Source organism: Chiloscyllium plagiosum, chromosome 9 (genome assembly GCF_004010195.1).
Source record: "Chiloscyllium plagiosum isolate BGI_BamShark_2017 chromosome 9, ASM401019v2, whole genome shotgun sequence".
Lineage (NCBI taxonomy): Eukaryota > Metazoa > Chordata > Chondrichthyes > Orectolobiformes > Hemiscylliidae > Chiloscyllium > Chiloscyllium plagiosum.
In genome coordinates, this window is record NC_057718.1 from 78,247,192 (window position 1) to 78,269,667 (window position 22,476).

Consider the following 22,476-nt stretch of genomic DNA (forward strand, 5'->3'; position numbering starts at 1 on the left):
ACTCAAAAGACCATTTGTGGAAGGGAGGATTCTGAGAGTTCATAAAGTTCACATTGGTGAGCTGACTGACAATTTGAACAAAATTTATCTGCTACTGGAGCTTGCAATCAAGTCGTCTTAGTTTTCAGAACTGGAAGGTGTTTGGTCATCAAATTGGGAATGTTAGAATAGTCATAAAAACATTTGACTACTATATGGATTGGTTCAGAATTTGAGGACAGCATTGAGGACGAGCACTTCCTATTCAATATGCTAACAACTGTCTTCTCATTTTGTGAGCCTGTTTGCAGCAACTAGTTGCATATGATTCACTTTCACTCTCTTCAGGGTCTGCATCATATAAGCAGGGTAAGCAACTGCAGAGCTGTTCACCCATCAGCTGTCCAATCCTCACTAAGTTGTATATCTGTAAATCATGGAGTACAAGTTTTTGATTTAAATTGTGTGCAGTGTGATATAGAAGGTGGGTCAAAGAATGTAGCTGTGGAAGAGTTTTTTAAAAAAAAACCTTGTGCAGTAATTCAATTCTATTCTTGTAAAATCATTTTTAGGGTCAGAGGTCACTTGGCAATTTACTTTTTCAAAATAAACCTGTTTTGGCACATTCTGATGCATCAATGGCATGAAATCCTGAAAGAGGACTTGAAGTCAGACTTTTTTACCAAGTGGTGGCCACTACACTCCAAGACTCTTTGGCAATTAAGATTTTTTAAAAAACTTGCACTTAGAGTCCGAGAGATGTGCAGCATGGAAACAGACCCTTTGGTCCAACCCGTCCATGCCGACCAGATATCCCAAAGTTAACTATTGGGTAAACACACAACTTTGTACCCTTTTATTTAATATCTGTGCCAAGTCCATTTTTGTGGAGGTAATGTGACGTAGCAATCTCAGAATTTCCAGTCTTAACTTTTGAACAATGCAATGAATGCAAAGTAATCTGACTTATTCCTTAATGGTGAATTCATCACCAGAGTTCTCAATGCAAAATTCAAGCCAAGGAATAATTGTTTATGATTCTTTGCTCAAATATGATGCCATAATGCTGTTGCTTAGATCACAACTTTGCCTCAGGACATTTTTCCGCTTATTGGCTTTTACAGAAATGAAATATGCAACTTGTTTTCAGTATGCATAGTTGCTGTAACTTTAAACTTGTTAGTAAATGTACATTTTTGCATTGTATGGTTGAGTATAACTAAGTAGAGGTTTTTACGTGGTTAAGTACTGTGCTTTCATGCCATACTAGGGACTTGGGTACAGGGTTAGATTACTATAGTATTGAAAGGATATTGCATTGTTAGATGAGCTGTTAGGTGGAGGCCTTCAGTGCCTGTTCTGGTTCAGGCAGATGTTGTAATATCATAAATACAACTTGGAGAGCAGAAAGGTGTTGTGCCTTGGCCAATGACTTCAAAAATAGATCAACTTCTTTACCTCTAGTTGCTTGCAGAAGGCTTTCCGTTGGTTATCAGTGTAAGTTAGTGTACGAAGCAATTTGGGAATTCTATTGTTTTTAGCAAACAAGACTATATTGCTATAATCTTTTTAACAAGGTATGTTATTCTGAGAATTGATGCTAGTTTTTAAAACTAGTTGGAATTTGCTAGTATGCAGTGAAGTTTTCTGTTGAATTGCACTTTTTTAATTTAGTAAATCTTCAGTGTTGCAATGGGCGATTGATATGAGCGCTGTAAAACTTTTCAGTCCTTGTGATTTGTGTACTGAGTTGCTGACTGGAAACAACACAGGAATGGGTAAGACTCTTGCAGTGCAGCATCAGTGTAGACAAATAGTGTTCTTTATTCATGATGTTGAACAGGCGGGACCTTTTTTACTGGTTGATTGCACCCAGTCTTTTGACCAGTGGTTGATGTATAGCACTGAGGTTGAAAGGTGCCATGCCTAAAATGTTGATTTTTCCTGCTCCTTGGATGCTGCCTGACCTGCAGCGCCGCAGTGTTCAGAGTACAGCTGTACCTTCACTTCTGTTGAAGTATCAATTTCTGTCATAACTTCAGAGTTGGGTTGTGATCAGCTTTTAAGGGAGGTGATGAAGCTGTTTGTAGCATTACCCTTTGTACAATAAGGGTTTAACTTTGCTATGGTTCTGAACATTATTAAAAGCAAATGCCATTATCCAGAGACATTTCTGCCTTGAAAGAAGTCATGTAATTCACCTTTTTAATGTCTGACTGAAATATGAAGAACATCATGGTGAAATCTTGGTGTTTCATTCTTCAAAAGAGTGTCAAGATGCTAGAAGGATAAATTTAAAGACAAACCGTATGTAAGGGAACTGAAAACATGAAATGTTGGAAATCGCAGCAGGTCAGGCAGCATTTGTAGAGAGCAAGCCAGTGTTTCCAGTCTAGATGAAACTTTCTCAGAGCTTCATTCGGCTGTGAAGAGTCATCTAGAACTTCATGTTAGCTTGCTCTGTTCACGGATGCTGTCTCACCTGTGATTTCCAGCATTTATTGTTTCCAGTACAGATTCCAGTATCTGCAGTAATTTATTCCTTCCTAGTATATAAGAGAAGTTTTGTACACTTTGAAATTAAATTGAGATGGGGCTAGCCCATCTTTATTGCGCAAGGTAATTTAGTTGCTGGCACGATGTAAATCTTGATTTTATTAATCTTGTGATTAGTGCGCAAGTGTGATAAAACATTAACAATAACTTTCAAGCTTGCTTGCTTTAGGCGATAAAGATTTCAATTTTTCTCCTCGCTTGGATTTTGTTTCTTCAGATTCTGAGCCTAATTTGAACTTTTGGTCATTCTACATCAGTCTAATGTAATTCATATCCGCTCATTGAAGAAAACAGTTTCTTAATTGTAATCAATTTTTTTATTTAGCTGTCCTCTGGATACTGTGAAGCATGTTTTTCCTGACAATTTCGCTCCTCTGACTTAAATTGTTATCTATGCCTAAGCAGTGAGTCATCCTCCACAATGGAGAGAGAAAACACACTGGGTGATCACTTCATGGGACGCATCTGCTGTGTCTGTAAAAATGACATGTAGTGCCCTGTTGCTTGTCACTTGGCATCACTGGCTCTTACGCTTTGTCTTTTAGTCTGGGCACCGTCTCCATCTATTAGATGGCCCATCCACAGACCCTCACCCACCACGTTCGTATAGTATGAACGCCAACCCTTCCCAGCTGTTTTCAGTTATGACGTCACTGGAATCAATGTTAACTTTATGGCTGCACAGATGCGGCCATTTCTCTTACACTTTGCTTTCATAAATGCTAGGGTGAAAAGAGATGTGAAATTACAGGACTTCAGCTATTTACTTGGCTTCACTTAAAAATCATCTGTCTGGGTGTTAGAGGAATGTTTTGTTTGGTTTTCAGTTGATGGGAAGGAACAGGAGGAGAGAGCCTGAGGAATGGCTGTCCCGCCTGCCACTGCTCATTCTGAAACACCTTGAGTCCAAAGTGAAACCTGATTTCCAGATGCTTTCGATGAGGACAAAATTCTCAATGCTATTTTGAGTAAGCTGCGTATGTCGAATGACATGTCTATATGCCAAATCGCCAATCATCTGAACTTTCCACAGCTTGTCTTTTTTTTTCCTTCAAAAGCTAATCATTATTAACTAAATGTTTTATTCAGAGCAAATCTCTGCAGAAAGAATATTGCTTTCCATTATCATGTGTTGGTTTGTTTTCTTGTAAATATTTATTTCATTATTCAGTTTTGCATCTTTGAATAAGTTTTATTACATAGTTAATCTAGATAATGGACCTATTTATTCTAAATGTAATGTAGAGAAAGTATGTGATGTCATATTGAGAACTGGGTAAAACAATTTACGTTTGTGATCTGTACAGTGTGACAAGAGTGAGTGCACTCCGTGACCTTGTTTATGGAATGGGAACTTGTCACTTGGGAGGAGGAGGCAATTACTGGAATAAAGTGAACCCGAGCTTTTCCAATTCCTTCCCCAGGATTGTCAAATTCAATCTGATGGTAATTGGAATAATGAAGCTGACTCAGCATTCGCAAGGCTTGGGGGGTGGGTGGATGTGTGTAACTCTTCTCATATGGCTCAGTAACATTTATCTACTCTGCCATTTGTAAACTTATTTTTACAGGTGTCTCTTTAGGAATGATTTCTGCAATTACAACTTGGTTAGCGTTTAGAAGCATCAGTGCCATTTACAGGGAGGAAATAAAATACTGTCGAATACATTTTAATTGTGATTCTAAACTTGGCGCATCACCCAGTCAGTAATTTGAAGGGGTAGCATGGTGTCTCATTGCCTAGCACTGTCCCTCAATGCCAGGAACCTGGTTTTGATTCCAGCCTCTGGCCACTGTGTGGAGTTTGCACATTATCTCAGTGTCTCTGTGAGTTTCCTCTGGGAGCTGCAGTTTCCTCCAACAGTTCAACGATGTGCAGGTTATCGAGTCAAGCTATACTGTATGGAAGCAGACTATTTGGTCCAACTCGTCCATGGTGACCACACATCCTGAATTAATCTAGTCCCATTTGTCATTATTTAGCACATATCCTTCCAAATCCTTACTATTCATGCACCTATCCAGATGTCTTTTAAATCTTGTAGTTGTACCAGCCTCTTCCACTTCATCTGGCAGCTCAGTTCATACATGCACCAACTTCGGGTTGCCACTCAGGTCTCCTTTTTTTTAAAAAAAATCTTTTTTCCCCCTCACCATAACCTATGCCCTCTAGTTTTGGACTCCACTATCCTGGGGAAGACCTTCGCTATTTAACCTATCTATGCCACTCATAGTCAGACTCCATTGCTCTATGGAGAACAGACTCACCATTTAACTCATCCTCCAATTCTGGCAGCATTGTAAGTCTTTTGAGCACTTTCAAGTTTCACAACTTCCTTTCTGTAGTAGGGAGAGTAGAACTGAATGCAGGAAGATGGATTGGTCCATGGTAAATTACCTATAGTGTCCAAGGATGTACAGGCTAGGTGCATTCGCCATGGGAAATGTGGAGTTGGAGAATTGGCTTGGGTGGGATACTGAGGCTTTGTGGACTGGATGGGTCAAATGTGGTGTTTCCGCACTGTAGGGGTTCTAAGATTATAATTCTATGAAAAATAGTCCAATATCTGCAATGTAGATTACTGTGGACTCTCCACTCAACGCTTGTTATATAATTACATCATATAAGTTTGAGAGGAGCTAAGAAAATTGCTTAATAAATGGTATGTCAGATAGGAAATAAGGTACAATAAGTAGGCAATGAATAATGGAATGTTTATCTGAATACTATGACAAGCACCATCAAAATTGTTTCCAATCTCAAATCTATCTCTTCAGGGAAATACTAAATCACTTGTTGCCCTGGGAAAGTGTTGAACTTGTCAGATGCTGTGAAGTTGTAATTACATGAGTGACAGCATGCTTAAGAATCTGAAGTTGTAATTCTGTCCAATTTTTTGCATATATTGGTTATATTGATGTAATTGAAGACAATTCAAGGAAAAAATGCAGCAAATGTAGCTCTTATTCCTGGAGCAAAGCCATTAAGGTGAATTCAAGTAATCTGGTAGATACTAAAAGAATCACATTTGGGCAACGTATGATCACTTCTCTAAGACTTGAGGTTGAATTTCATAATTGTTTTATGTTGGATATTAGTTTTAAACACTGATGTATAGTACATGTGTACTATACAGGAAATCCTTTTGAGGTACCTGCAATAGTTGCAGGGATTTGTTTCTTTATATTTGGTCCTGTGCGTTGATAAACCATTTATTTAAACTTTGCAGCATAGCAATTAATAATTTAAAGTCACCACCTCTTTTAATAGGATTGTAATAGTGCATTTTGGGGCTTGAGGTACTTCCTCACTTCTGTTCAACATGATTTGATACATTCCTATGCCACTCCTTCGTAGCTTTTGTGAGACTGCTTTTGGCCTATTTCCCTCTAAACCTTTCCTATTAATGTACGTCCAGATGCCTTTTAAATGTTGTAATTGTACCATCCTCCTCCTCTTCCTCTGGCAGCTCAATACATACACGTACCACCCTCTGCATGAAAAAGTTGCGCCTTAGGTCCCTTTTTTTAAAAATTTTCCTCCTCTCCCTAAACCTATGCTCAGTAGTTCTGGAAATCCCTCCCCCACCCAACCCCAGGGAAAATCTCTGTACCCTGCCCATGCCCCTCATGATCTTATAAACTTCTGCAAGATCACCCCTTAGCCTCCAATGCTCCAGGGGAAATAGCCTCAGCCTAATCAGTCTCTCCAACCCTGGCAACATCCTTGTAAATGTTTTCTGAACCCTTTCAGTATCTCAACATCCTTCCAATAGTGGTTTGTGTCTAAAACTTTTGAATTATTTTCAATCATTTTGAATATTACTTAAACCTTTTGTAGAATCATTGCACAATAGAGCAACCTGAACCAATCGTTTAAGTCTACACCTTGGCAGCCCCAGTTTTGAAGTAGTATTCTAGAAATTCTAAGTTTTGAGGGAGGGTGGTAAATCCAATTTACTAATCATTAACTTTCCTCCCTCACTGTCCATTGCAACCCTTATTTCAATTGATTTCTTTAATATCATAGTCACAGGTGAGGTGCTGGAAGACTGGAGGTTGGCTAACGTGGTGCCACTGTTTAAGGACAAGACAGGGAACTATAGACCAATGAGCCTGATGTTGGTGGTGGGCGATTTGTTGGAGGGAATCCTGAGAGACAAGATGTGCATGTATTTGGAAAGGCAAGGATTGATTAGGGATAGTCAACGTGGCTTTGTGTAGGAAATCATGTCTCTCAAGCTTGTTTGAGGTTTTTGAAGTAACAAAGAGGATTGAGGGCAGAGCAGTAGATGTGATCATTCGACAAGGTTCCCCATGCGAGACAGGTGAGCAAGGTTAGATCCCATGGAATACAGGGAGAAGTAGCCATTTGGATACAAAACTGGCTCAAAGGTAGAAGGCAGAGGGTGGTGGAGGGTTGTTTTTCAGACTGGAGGCCTGTGACCAATGGAGCGCCACAAGGATCTGTGCTGGGTCCACTACTTCACATTCAAAACATTTATGTAAATGTAAGCATAAGACTTAGAGTTAGTAAGTTTGCAGACGACCCCACAATTGGAGGTGTAGTGGACAGTGAAGAAGGTTACCTCCAATTACAACGGGATCTTGATCAGATGGGCCAATGGGCTGAGAAGTGGCAGATGGAGTTTCATTTAGATAAATGTGAGGTACTGCATTTTGGGAAAGTGAATCTTAGCAGGACTTATACACTGAATGGGAAGGTCCTAGGGAGTGTTGCTGAACAAAGAGACCTTGGAGTGCAGGTTCATAGCTCCCTGAAAGTGGAGTCGCAGGTAGATAGAATAGTGAAGGCGGCATTTGGTATGCTTTCCTTTATTGGTCAGAATATTGAGTACAGGAGTTGGGAGGTTATGTTGGTGCTGTACAGGACATTGGTTAGGCCTCTGTTAGAATATTGCATGCAATTCTGGTTTCCTTCCTATCATAAGGATGTTGTGAAACTTGAAAGGGTTCAGAAAAGATTTACAAGGATGTTGCCAGGGTTGGAGAATTTGAGCTATAGGGAGAGGTTGAATAGGCTGGGGCTGTTTTCCCTGGATCGTCTGAGGCTGAGGGGGTGACCTTATAGAGGTTTACAAAATTGAGGGGCATGGATAAGGTAAATAGGCAAAATCTTTTCCCTGGAGCCAGGCAGTCCAGAACTAGCGGGCATAAGTTTAGGGTGAAGGGGGAAAAGTTATGAGACCTAAGGGGCAACCTTTTCATGCAGAGGGTGGTACGTGTATGGAATGAGCTGCCAGAGGAAGTGTTGGAGGCGAGTACATTTGCAACATTTTAAAAGGCATCTGGATGGGTATATGAATAGGAACAGTTTGGAGGGAACTCTGTATGAAAAGATTGCCCCTTAGGTCCCTTTGAAATCTTTCCCTTCGAAATCTTTCCCTTCATCCTAAACCTATGCCCTCTAGTTCTGCACTCGGCCACCCTCGAGAAAAGACCTTGTCTATTGACCCTATCCATGCCCCTCATGATTTTATAAATCTCTTGGGTAACCCCTCAACCTCCGCTCCAGGGAAAACAGCCCCAGCCTATTCAGCGTCTCCCTATAGCTCTCATCTTCCAAACCTGGTAATGTCCTTGTAATCTTTTGAGCCCTTTCAAGTTTGACAACACCTTTCAATAGGAAGGAGACCAGAATTGCACCCCATATTCTAAAAGTGGCTAACCAATGTCCTGTACAGTCGCAACATGACGTCCCAACTCCTATACTCAAGACTCTGACCAATAAAGGAAAGCATGCTAAATGCCTCCTTCATATTCTGTCTACCTGTACCTCTACTTTCAAAGAACCATCGATCTATACTCCAAGGTCTCTTTGTTCAGCAACACTCCCTATATAAGTCCTGCTAAGATTTGCTTTATCTAGAATCAAGGCAAGCAAGTAATTGTTTCAGGGAATCAGTTGGAAGATTGAATATGCTGTTTGCAAAAATGTTTATATAAAGGTCTAATTTAAGACCTGCTCATTAACCGGAACAAAGATTTACCTAACTTCAGATTAGATCATGAATATATTCATGTATTAAATGCTTTGCAATGCAAGAACAAAATTCAAATTAGTTTACCATGCTGTTGATTTTATGTCATTTGTATCCTGCGCACTTCAAAGGTTTGTTCTTAAGCAGACCCTTCCATTTTTAGTCCTATTTTTGTATTCTGGATGTACCAAAGTACTTCAAAGCAAATGAATTGCTTATTGACGTGTAGCCACCCTTTTGTAGATAAGTGTAGCAGACAATATGCGAACACAAGTTTGCAAGTTGTTTTGATGGTTCAGGGAAGAATATAATCGAGGATGGCAGGGGAGTTACTTATTCTTTGTTTAAAAAAGTTAAGAAATTTTTGTATCCATCAAGGTTTACTCTTCTAAAAGATGGTAGCTCTTAATGCAGCATTATCTCAATACTGTACTGAAGTAGTAGCACAAATTATACACTGCTGGAATGGAGCTCAAGCTCTAAGTGGGGCAGTCAGTCTAGCTGACACCAAAACCATGTGACTGATCTTGTTTTGTAGTAAGCACTTTGGTTTTAATAGTGGTTTTAATTTAAGAAAGAAAATAGTATGTCTGGTTCCAATTAACTTTTTAACTCTTAAATGCAAAAGAACCTGGAGTAAAGCAATTCTTTGAAATGCCTTTTCTTTGAGTAATTGATTTTTTAATTTTGTTCAGGTACACTTGGGAGGCGATGGATTCACACAAAGGAATATATTACAAAATAAATCTATGTGCCCCTTTAAATTGTGGGGGTTTGAGTGCTATCTGTGCTTACAGTACTTCACAAAAAGCCAATCATTCAGTCGGTAAGTCTGTTTGTTTTATACCTGTATTTTAATATATTGTCCTGTTTGTCTTATGAACACAATTCTGAATGTTAGTGTACTGAACTATTTCAGTTTAATGGGATAGAATATAGAATTGCTTCAGAATGCCAATCAATTCTATTTGAACACTATCAAATTTTCTTAGGTTCAAATATACTGTTATTGAGGGTTACATCTACAGTTCAATCTGCATGTTTTGATGACTAAAGAGACTACTTTAGTTGTAATTCTATACCCTACAATTTGAATAAATAAGTGCAAATGTTTATTATGTAAATTGGCAAATGCTTTAATACTGACAAATCCAAAATATGGGATGTATAAAGAAAAACGAAGTCATATTAGGACTTCATGAATCCAACCCCAACCTCACCATTCCACTCCAACCCCAACCTCACTATTAGGACCTCTTCTCCTGCCTCCGCCATACTCCATCCACTTGGACACCCCGTGCTCATCTGTTACCCACCCTCAACCTCTTTATCGTCAATTGCCACTGTGACATTGACTGCTTCAGCCTGTTCACCCCTCTCACCCACTCCAACCCCTCACCCTTGCAATGCGCAGCCATTCACTCCCTCTGCTCCAACCTCCAACTTCATCATTAAACCGTTGGACAAGGAGGGTTAGTGGTATTTTGGCACACCAACGTCTACATCACTGAAGCCAGGTGCCAACTCATGGACACAACCTCCTGCTGCCTCGTTGACTAGTATCTCACCTCCCATCACCAAACCATCTCCCAACCTCATAGTCCTGGAACCCTGTACTGCCCACTTCTACCCCACTAATTTCTGGATGCAGTACATTATCCTCCATTTCTGCCACCTACAATCAGACCCCACAACCAGAGAGATCTTTCCCTCCCCACCCCTGTCTGTGCTCTGAAGAGGCTATTCCCTCATTAGGTCCACAACCGCTCCCCTCCACTCCCAGCACCTTCCCGTGCTGCCCAAGAGGTGCAAAATTTGCACTCACTCACCCTCCGTCTCCTCTGTCTCCGATTCTCCTGCACATCCAACCACCTCATCTGTGTCCATTGCTCTTGATGTAGTCTCCTCTACATTGGGGAGACAGGGCACCAACTCATGGAATGTTTCAGGGAACACCTCTGGGGGACATGCTCTAAACAACCCCACCATCATGTGGCTAACCACTTCAGCTCCCCCTCCCACTCTGCCAATGATATCCAAGTCCTGGGCCACCTCCAGCCAAATCCAAGTCACCAGACACATGGAGGAAGGACACCTCATCTGCCTTGGTACCCTCCACCCTCAAATATCAACTTACCAGTTTCCTCATCTTCCCCCACCTCTCTTTATCCAAGATCCAACTTTCCAACTTGGTACTGCCCTGTTGAACTATCCGATCTGCCCATCTTCCATCCCACCTATCCGCTTCACCCTCCCATCCGACTTATCACCATCATCTCCCTCCTGTATCTACCTAATACCTTCCCAGCTAGCTCACCCTCCCCTCCTATTTTATCTGTCATACCACCCCCTCGAACATTGCTGATGAAGGGTTTATGCTTGAAATGTCAGTCTCCTCCTAAGATGCTTGCCTGACCTCTTGTGCTTTTCCAGTGCTACACTTTTTGACTACTTCATGAATGGTGTCAGAATAGCTCAAAGCTCGTTCAGGAGGAGTATTTGGTACTTGTAGAATTGCTACTTAACATTTCCAGTCCACAAAGCAAAGTTTAAGAATTGGGTGCAAGTCTGCCTCAGCTGTTCTGGTCAGATCAGTCCTTTGAACCTTTCAGATATGAATAGTTCAGAAGATAGAGACAGTATAAGAACTCCAGGTGACAGATTGTCTATGCCTGTGGGCTGAATTTAAGCTCTAGAAACTTTGGGTTTTTCAACTGGAGAAGAGTTGATAAATGATTTGCCTGTTTAATGTAGACAGTCTGAAACCTATTTCAAATTACGCTGTCATAAGCAAGTTTATGTGGCTTCAACTATTTGCCAGTATGTTTAGGTGATGTCAAGCTTTTTTACATTCATTTTCGAGGACATGTGGGTTTGATGCCACCTTTCATTACTGATTGAGAGACTAATAGCTGGTAATTGGCTGGGCTAGATTTGTTTTGCTTTATATGCTGGGCAATTTTCTGGATTATGGGTATATGCCAATATTCGCACCAATCTTCAATACTATCACTGGAATGTTGTCAGGACCCGTAACCTTTACATTATCCAGTGCCTCCAATTACATGGAGTGAAACAAATTGGCTGAAGACTGGTATCTATGATGGTAAAGACCATTGGAGGAGTCTGAGATGGATCATCTGATTGACATTTCTGCTAAAGATTGCTGTGAATACTTCAGCCTTATCTCTTACACTGTTGGGCTCATCATTGAGAATGGGGATATTTGTGGAGCTGCCATCTCCAGTGAGTTGTTTACTTGTCCACTACTTTTCATGACTGGATGCATTAGGACTGCCAGAGCTTAGATCTGATCTGTTGGTTGTGGGATTGCATAGGTCTGTCTCTCGCTGTCTGGCATGCAAATAGTCCTGTTTAGTAGCTTCACCAGATGATACCTCATTTTTAGATATGCCTGGTGCTACTCCTGGCATGACCACTTGCACTGTGAACCAGGATTAATCCCCTGGCTTGATGGTAATGGTTGAGGGGTAATTTGCCAGGCCACAATGTTGCGATTCTGCTGAAGTGAGTCTGCTTCTGTTGCTGGCTTACAATACCTCATGAATGCTCAGTATTGAGTTATTAGCTCTGTTAGCAATTTGTCCCATTTTAATACAGTGAAAACGCCGCACAACGTGGAAGGTGTTCACAATGTGAAGGCTGGACTTCATCTCCATAAGGACTGATCATAGGATAATGAACTGGCAGGAATGCAAATAATTGCAAGGTAAAGAAGTTTTGAACATCCAGAAGAATTGGAATGGAAAAGGCAAAAAGAATTTGAAAATGACAGGCAGACCACAAATGAAAAAGAAATGTGATTAAATAGGCATTGTCATTTTTTCTGAAAAAGAAAATCCTTTGCATTTTGGAACAGTGATTTGGCACTCTCCTTACAGGGGGCTACTGAAGGAAGGGAACACGAGTGTGCTGGGGGAAATGATATTTGAGCTAGAAGATTGCTTATTATAGCAACAATTTTTAAAAAATTATGTAACAGGCATACAGATGAAAATCTTAGTTGAGATACAAGTCCAAGAATGTGTATTCAAGAGTGGGATACCATCTGGGCAAGGGAGAGAAGTTATTTTCAGTTTCCTAAAAAGTCCAATGACTTTCAACAATGCTTGTACTTGCTAGTACTATATGAATCGTTCCTTTCGAAGGAACAAAGCATCATTGGTAATATTAATTAGATGTTGGTCACAAAGGCAGTTGGGGAAGCTGGAGGGGAGGTTGGTTTATTTGTACAGAATGGATTGTGTTTGCGTCTGAAACACAGGCTGACCGGGACAACTTTTTTATCTTGTCAATGCTGAGTTTTAAAGAGTGGTGAAGGTAATTGAGTTGAATGACCATACTATGCCGCCAGCCAAAGTTTTAAATATGAACTATAAGCCTTGCTTCCGCTGGAAAATTTCAGCATTTTATGTAGCATTGTGGTTGATGCCTCATTTTAACTGAAAGGAAGTGGAGGTTCTCTGAAGCAGTAGCATTTGAGAACATCTGGTTGAAAATGATGAATTGATGATTGCAAGCGATGTAGACCTGTGTTCGAAGTGGAAGAAAAATGTTGGCAAACATTCAGCCAGTCATGCAGTGCTAGGACTAATTTCTAATCCAAAGCCATCAACACAAATTAACTATTGGAGTCTATCCACAGATGCTGTGTATTTGCCAGAATTCTGATTTCACTTCAGATTTCCTTCATTTGTAGTATTTTGCTCTTAGTGCCCTAGCTAATGGAATAGCAAAGGTTGTAGACAGGTCTTTAATGGGTGATTGAGAGGATTTGGGAATTAAAATTCAAAAGCAGCATAGCACAGTACTAAACATGCACAGATTAGCATTTCAGGTGAAGTGGGTTGGAACGTGACTTCAAAAATAATGAAGGTAAAAAGACACTAAGGTAATTCCTTAGGCACTGTATCTGAATGATACATAAATGCTGACCTCCTCCATTATCCATTCATATGATATTCACAGCTCTGTGTACTTGCCAGGTTGACTCCAGACCCCCACCCCACAACTTCCAATACTTTCAGTAAACCAATCACCAGTTCGTTTGTGGGTATATAGATATGGTATTTGCTTTTCTTGTCAATTGGAAGTCTGTGTCTTTGTTTCTCACAGATTAGGTGGACTGTTTAGTACAATTAGAAATTTAATTTTGAAGCAAATGCCACTATGGAAGTGTTGCAAAGTGATCAAGATTGGGAGCTAAATATTCTAGAGTACTTGAAGGGATAGCCCTGATTTAATGTTGGTATAAAGGTAGTAGAAAAAGGATTTTAGCTCAAACTTGAGGTATAATTGAGTCTGAGCTAACAGCAAAGGGTAGAAAAAATTAAGAATTGTGACAAATCTCTCAGCTATAATTGTAGTGTAAAATCAGGAAGCTTAAAGGTACAGGTAGTGGACCACCTTGAATAGAAAAAACAGCTTTGTAATTGCGTCGAGTCAGTACATGAAATGAATGAGGTTTCTAGATCAGTATATCAAGGAGCTAACTAGAAATGTGTAATGAGAAAGTATTATTAAATACCCTCCATATAAAACATTCTTGAAGTGCTCAGTCTGTAAAATGTATATTGGTTGTGATTTATTTTGAAAAATGGGTCTTTAACTACCTTATCGCAGTTTACTTTTGTTATTGAGAAATTATATTAATATTTAAATTTGCTCCAAATAGGCATTCTTTTTAAGCCACAAACCCTTCACAATTTGACAAAATTGTGATTAATAAAGAACTAACGATATTAGGACAAAGCAAGAGACTTGGAATCTTGCCAGCAAGATTTTTCCAGGAGGTTTGAGTTCAGCAAAGTAGCACCAAGAAAATGGTAAGAAAAGCTGGATGAGGATATATCAGCAACATATGAAAAGACGTTGAATGTCTACAGAAACATTTACAATACGCTGGGATTAATGAAAGTTGATGTGGACCCAGTAAAGGCAGCTTTAGGTGAAATTATAATGGGGAAGTAGCAAACCAGATTGTACAGGCTTGTCGCCCCTCTCCATTTTGGAAATAATTTATGGACCAGACCAAACCCCCTTCAAATGTGTCAAGGCTAACTTAAAAGCAAGTGTAAGGAGCTGTGTTTCAGATCTAATATGTTGGGTTACACTACTTTAAGCCAAACGCATTTTATTTTTGCTCGACAGTTAAAATTGAGAATTGGTACAACTTTTTGCCAACTTAAGAATTATTGGAACAGTTACTGCTTAGTAGTTACTTATAGTAAGCTTCCACAACCAACCTCCTAAGCCTCCATAGCTACTGAAAGCTAAGCTAAGGATCAATACTTGGGCCTTGGCTCTATTATATTAAAGACAAAGATGAGACTGAGTATAATATGTCCAAGTTTGTTGACAACATAAAAGTTGAGCTAGTAAGTGTAAACATGATGCAGAAAGGCTGTAAAGGGGTAAAAGCAAATGGTGTTAGTTGGCAAAGGTATGGTCATTGGAATACAATGTGTGATGTCATGTTCCTTGTAAAATGATTTCTGAAAAGAATCTCCACAATTACCAACAGAAATGCTGAATAAGATTTCACATTTTAAAATGCTTATTTTAAACCAGTGAAAATTAACCTAATGAAGAGATGAAAGATATTCCCAAAGAAAATGCCAATTCTGCTTTAATCAAGGAGTTAGTGCTTTCATTTTCCTGCAAAATATGGGGCCATTTTGCAATCCTCCCCCTCCCCAACCTAATGTCTCATCCCTTCCCCTCCTTCCTGGAGCTAGGATTGGTTTTTACTTGTCCTCACTTTGTACAAACTAGCCTTTCATTCATTCATTGGATCATTCTCTAATTTCTGCCAATGCTGATGTGTCACTTGGACCCCCTCCCCAATCACTCAACTCTCCTGTTCCTATAGAATTTCATTTTTAAGGGTTAGGCAATGAAACTGAGCTGCTTTCAATTTGATATTACTTTAATTTTCTATCATTTCACTATGTAATATTGTTTTCTTTACATTTAGACCGTTGAAATTTACAATGCAGTTGATTGTCCTTAAGTTTTCATCACTGCAAATGAGTCCAAATATAGATGTCCTCAGCTATTCCAAAATCTGGTTGAGGACATTGCTGTAAATACATCTTCTACCACTTTGCCATTTTGCTAAGACGTTTGTTTGCATACAAGTCAGCGCATTCCACACTTTCACTTGAGTAAGAAAAAGGATTTCATTTGCCCCTCAAGTTCATGTTGTCATTCAAGATAATTTAATTATTTTTAATCAAAACAAACTGGAGAGCTAAGCCCAAACTGAAGACATTATTTTTACATGGAATATGAGAAATATTCAACAATCCTATTCAGTCAGCTTTCCTTGTACTTGTCATTCTGGTTTGTGATGTTACCCTGTCACTGATCTTGCCACAGGCAGGCCTCTTAATCTATGCTTTTTATCCTGTCGCACTTGCCTCTTGCTCTGGAGTGGAGAGAATCCTTAATTAAGGGTAAAATAATCTAATTTACTGGTAATAAAAGTTGTCTCCCACAACATATGCCGAGAAAATAGGAGATTGGAATAAATTCTTTTTTGAATTTGAGAGAAAGTGTGGTCAAAGCAGCTGAGTGTTTGTCGATTTGTGTAGTTTACATTTGTTGATCTTTGTGGTTGATCTTGAGAACTTTATTTACATGTGTTTCTGTTTTTAAGGAAACTAAATTAGTAGTGAATTAAAACTCCAGTATCCCTGGGGGTGTATCTATTGAATGGTGACACTTTTAAAGTTCCTTTCTAAATTAAAGGCCAGTATTGTTTGTTGGAGAGAAGCTTTTTCTGGTGGGATCTCTGGGGAAATATGAAATGTGGCATTATAAATGGGAGACATCCTAACGAGAGACTACATTTCAACACAAGGTGGTACAAGAATACATTAATTGTTAATTTTGAGTTTGAGATTAATAGATTTCTGCTAACTGGAAGTACTAAGCGATGTGAGAAAGGGTGAGTACGTTGATCTCAGGCCCAGATCAACCAAGATCTCGTTGAAAGGTTAAATGGGCTATTTGTAATTCTGTGGTCACTTTAATTTATCCTTCAATGTCTTTTCATAGTCTAAAACATTAATGCATGGAAAATTGTACTTCTCGCTTCAGTCCAACCTGCGAAGCATTTATTTCCCTGTAGCTCTTATCAACCCCCCTCCCCCCTCCTTTGCTGTAAGCTGAACTCTTGCTCCAGTATTGTTGGCCAGTATAGATTGTGGTCCTAATGATTCAAAGCCTCCGCCTTTTTCTTTTTCAACCCACAATTGGGTTCTGTGCACCATCTCCTGTGCATCTCTAAATAATGTCTGTGTACACTATCCTTGTTTCTAGTTTGTCAATATTTGCTCAAAACCACTTCTCAAATGAGTCAGGGTTGGATCAGTTGCCTCCCTGTTGCTCAAAGGTAGGAACTCCTCCAGAGTGGAGCTGCCCCATTGTGTTTTGTTGCATCTGTTTAAATGGTTGCAATTAAATCCATCTCACAACTTGTCGATGATACCTGCTGTGCAATTATCATTTAAGTTATCCTTGAGGTATGACATTCTATGAAAACCTGAAGACTGGCATATGTTTCTGAGAGGCTTTTGCGACAATGTGCTACTAAACCAGCCTTTGGTCCAACCTTGATTGATACAAACTTGATTTTTCTTTCAGTTTTTTTGTCTGAAAGTAACATGGCAGCATCATTATCCTAACTCCATAAGTATGAAATTTAAGAGGTTCATTTTCAGTTCAACTGACAATGAAAAGATCATCTTTTTAACACCTATGGCTTGACTAAACGTAGAGTCAAATATGAGATGCATCAGTTCTGTTTTGGTGATGTGGGAGGTGCTATTTGTTTTCAGAGCCTTTGATGTGACCTGCTACTTTCCATTGTCTTCAAAAGTGCATCATGTGAATGTCATACCTTTTGCTTGAAGAGATACCACCATATCAGATGTTTTAAAGCCGTTCTTAATGTCAAAATCTTTTCTGATTCTAAAAGACTTTGAAAAAACTGTCTACAATGTTGACTGCTTACTTACATAGTGGTGAATATATTGTTGCCTGAACTGCAAGTGTTGAACCTTTCTTCAGTGCTCAAGAGCCTTGGCATGCCTGCTTTCGAATTTAGTGAAAGTCTAACATTTGCCTCATTAACATTGAATTCTTATGCTGCTACTTTGTTGCAGTAGATTTCAGTAATTTCTATCATAAGTTTGACTGCTATTTGACTTGATATTTTCTATGCTAACGTTTAACATTTTAATTGTTAATCAAAATATTCCCATCTTTAGAATCACCTTTGCTCAGTTTGTGTGGGGGATCCGGTCAGTCAGTAAAGTAGGGTGGGTATGAAACCTAAAGGCATTTCCTTCCATTTTACACAATTTTAGAATTTATTTTACTTTATTACTTTGAATGCAGTAAGTTTTAAACAAAACTTAGTTATTTCTTTGTGTTCTGACCATATTAATTAATTCTATAGAATCATAGAAAACTTACAGCACAGAAAGAGACCATTCAGCCCATTGGGAATGTGTCAGGTGAATAAACTAGCCACCCATTCAAATTCCACTTTCCGATCAGAGTCTGTAACCTTGCAAGCTATAGCACTTCATGTGCAGATCCAGATTATTTTTTAAATGAGTTGAATATTTCAGTCTCAACTACGGAACTAGGCAGACACTCAACATTCTAGGTAAATAAGACCATATTACATCATAAGTAGGCCGTTCTGCCCATCAAGTCTGTATTATTCAGCGAGTTCATGGCTGGTTTGACTGCTCAACTCCACTTGCCTTTTCTCTATAATTTCTCCATAATCCTGATCCCTTTACTGATTTTTGACTCTTCCAGCCTTGAATATACTTAACAACCCAACCTTGTAATCTCCCGGTGGCAAAGAAATTCACAATCTTTTACCCTCAGAAGAAACTCTTCCTTATTTGTCTTTAAATGGGTATCCCTTTACTCTGGCATTATGTCCTCTTGTCCTAAACACACACACAAGGAAAAACCTCTTTTTGTCTACCCCTTCAAGTCCCTGAAGAATCTCTTTCAATAAGGTCTTCAGTCATTCATCTAAACCCCAGTGAATACATGCCCAACCTACTCAACTTCTCCACATAAGAAAATGCCTTCCTACCCAGGATTAACTTAATGAACCTTTTCTGGACTGCCCTGCAATGCGTTCTATCTTCCTTTAGGTAAGGGGACTAACTGCCTTGAAGGTCTGTTGTCACGAGACCTTCCTATTGTTACATTCTGTTTCCTTTGACATAAAGGACAATATTCCATTTGTCTTTTATCTGCTAAACGTCGATACTAGCTTTTTATGATTTAAAAATGAGGACACTTGAGTCCCCTTCTGCAGCTTTCTACAGTTTTTTCTCAACTTAAATAATCAGCCCCTCAAACTGATCCTGTGACTCCACTAGTTTCAGGTTTTCATCCTGAAAATGCAACCCCCCAAATATATTGCATCTACTGATCATCCTTTGCTTGTTATCTCAAATAATTTGATTAATTTCTTTGTTATAATTTCACCTTCAAGCAGTGCTTACTCTGATTATATTGTTTCTAAATGCTCTGCTACTACGTCCTACTCTAACATTTTTCCAATGGCACATGTTAAGCTGGTTGGCCTACAGTTTGTCTTTTTTAAATTACCTTTCTCCCTTTGGATAAGGGTGTTACATTGGCAATTGTCCAATCACTGGGATTTCTTGAAAATCAGAGGATTATTGGAAAATGACTCAGTGCATTTTCAATCTCTGTAGTTAGTTACTTTAATACCTTAAGATGCATCCTGTCATGTCCAGGGTATGTATTAATGTTTAGCCTCATTAGTTTCCTAGTTTTTTTGCCTGTGATAGTTACTGTATTTATTTCCTCTTCATCTTTTACCCCTTAAATTGGTGGTTTTTGGTGTCCTCTGCTGTCAAGAGGAATGTGAAATATTTACACACTACTTGGCTATGTCTACATTATTATTTCCCCAGTCTCATTCAGTACGGGGTCTCTATTCACTTAGGACTCTTCATTTTTAATATATTTGAAGGAGCTCTTTTGTCCATTCTTCTGTTAACAGCTTGTTTACCCTCAGTTTATTTTCTTCCTCTTTGTCATCTTTAGCTTTTAAGACTCTTACAATCCTCTGCACTACAATTCTTGTCACATCAAGAATTTTAAAAAAATTAACACTGTCCTTAACTTCAATGGTAAATCCCCTTCCTGAATCATCCTTCTTTACTGGGATACATCACTGCTGTGTGACATGTATTTTCTTAAGTCTTCCATTGTTCATTCACTGCATTTTCTGCTAAACTCATTTCCCAGTCCATTCTAGATATCTCTGCCCTCATTAATTTGTGGCTACCCTTATTTGAATTTAGCTTAGTTGTTTCTGAGACAGGTTTCTCACTTCGAAACGGAGTGCTGAATTCTGTCATGTAACTGTCACTATACACGATTACATCTCTTACTGATACCATTTTTTAAACCTAGTTTATACACATTACCAGATTCAAAATAGCTTCCCATTCTATTTGGATCCATGTTTTGTTCTAGGGAACTGTCCTGAATAGTGTTCATAAATTCTTCCTTGTTGATGCCTCTGCCACTTTGATTTTTCCCAATTTTACAAGATCAAAGTCACCCATGATTAATATACAGCCTTTTCATTTGCCTTCATATGTGGCTCAGTGGCTAGCATTGCTGTCTCACAGCACCAGGGATCACAGGTACCTGGGATCAATTCCTGTTCTGGATGACTGTGCAACTCCACACAGACATTCTCCCCGAGACTGCATGGGCTTCCGGGTGCTCCGGTTTCCTCCGCAATCTAAGTGTGCAGGTTAGGTGAATTGGCCGTGCTAAATTGCCCATAGTGTTAGGTGCCTTAGTAAATATACGGTAGAGGAATGCGTCTACGTGGGTTGCTGTTCGGAGGGTTAGTGTGGACTTGTTGGGCTGAAGGGCCTGTTTCCATACTGTAGGGCATCTAATGTAATCTAAAATGTAACTGACATAACTGCACCTCTGTTTCCTTGGATTATGCCTCTATTTATGTGAAACCTTACTGAATGATGTCTGAAAATCCCTCGCATCTCATCAACATTTCCTCTATCCATTTAAGTATTCTTCAAAAATTGCTTGCATTTGCTAAAGACTACTGATTATCAAATATTACTGGATGTACTTAATGAACCCATATTGCTCACGAATTTCATCTGTTTAAGAATGCTACAGTCTGATTTTCTATAACCAAAAGAATGACAATCCTGAGTTCAGACAACATTGCAAGACTGATGTGAGCCTCTGTTTTTCTTGTTATATGTATCTCTTGCTTTGTTCCGTGAAAGCAGTTTCTCCTCACTTAACTTTTTTGTTTAATCTTGTGTATAAACAGTAAAAAGAACCGTTGTACAATATCTGGGCCACACAGTTGAATTACCTACCTAATGAAGCTGGAACTATTTACTTGAACTATTTACTTTAAAGCTGTCTTTTGTATTGATTCTCATTGAACACTCAAATGGGCGTATTTTAGATGAAATAAACTGAAGTGACCCCTGTGTTGAACCTTGCATCGGTGACCAAATTCATTTTTAATTTTCAAGATTCCAGGTAAATGGAAAGTAAGGTAGTAGCCGAATCTGTCCGACAGACTCCGTTTAGATAACATGTCTGTTCCCTCGTTTTAGGTGATTTTGCACTCCGGACTAGAGGAGTACATCATATTGAGTACAACACCACCCAGAAATGTACAAAACCGAACTCTAATCAGACTGTCCAAAGCAGCATTAATTTTTTATGTGGAAAAACATTGGTGAGTATGTTTGTTGTATCACCTTCATACTGGTTTAAAACATCAAGCAACATTCAAGTAGAATATTGAGGCTGATACTTTAAAAATCTCAGATTATGTTTAACAATATCAGTATGTCATGTGAATTTTATATTGAACTTAAGAGCTAGTATTCAAACTGTTTATATCTTTTGTGAAAGCTACTTCAGTGTAGAAACAGTGGCAAGAAAGGTTAGCATGAAAAGTCTGCCTCTCCCACCCCCTCCTAATTAAGATGAATAGAGGTTGCTTAGCACAGTTGGTAAGTGAACATTGTAGATGTGGATTTATACAATAGATCAATCTTTTGAATCTGTGCAATAAAAATCAAAGCACTATTCACATGAGACCTTATGCATTTCTGGCAGGTATTCAAAAACATAGTCATAGAGATGTACAGCATTGAGAGACCCTTCGGTCCAACCCCTCCATGCCGACCAGATATCCCAACCCAATCTAGTCCCACCTGCCAGCACCCGGCCCATATCCCTGCAAACCCTTCCTATTCATATACCCATCCAAATGCCTCTTAAATGTTGCAATTGTACCAGCTTCCACCACACCCGCTGGCAGCTCATTCCACGCACTCACCACTCTCTGCATGAAAAAGTTGCCCCTTAGATCTTTTATATCTTTCTCCTCTCACCCTAAACCTATGCCCTCTAGTTCTGGACTCCCTGATCCCAGGGAGTTTGCCGATTTATTCTATCCATACCCCTCCTAATTTTGTAAACCTCTATAAGGTCACCCCTCAGCCTCCGAAGCTCCAGGCAAAACAGCCCCAGCCTGTTCAGCCTCTCCCTATAGCTCAAATCTTCCAACCCGGGCAGCGTCCTTGTAAATCTTTTCTGAACCCTTTCAAGTTTCACAGCATCTTTCCGATAGGAAGGAGACCAGAATTGCACGTAATATTCCAACAGTGAGCTAGTCAATGTTCTGTACAGCCGCAACATGACCTCCCAACTCCTGTACTCAATACTCTGACCAATAAAGGAAAGCATACCAAATGCCTCCTTCACTATCCTATCTACCTACGACTCCACTTTCAAGGAGCTATGAACCTGCACTCCAAGGTCTCTTTGTTCAGCA

The 22,476-nt window shown here is 39.4% G+C and overlaps 1 protein-coding gene across 2 annotated transcripts in view; it reads left to right on the forward strand.

The window, feature by feature from the left end:
• Nucleotides 1–22,476, forward strand: part of igf2r (insulin-like growth factor 2 receptor) — a 212,167-nt gene that overhangs the window by 12,344 nt on the left and 177,347 nt on the right. Inside the window, exons 2-3 of one of the 2 annotated variants that reach the window (XM_043696288.1) lie at nucleotides 9,233–9,363; nucleotides 21,245–21,369. In XM_043696288.1, the coding sequence (XP_043552223.1) occupies nucleotides 9,233–9,363; nucleotides 21,245–21,369 (256 nt within the window). The remainder of the gene's footprint in view (nucleotides 1–9,232; nucleotides 9,364–21,244; nucleotides 21,370–22,476) is intronic. The other variant, XM_043696289.1, reaches the window with a different exon arrangement.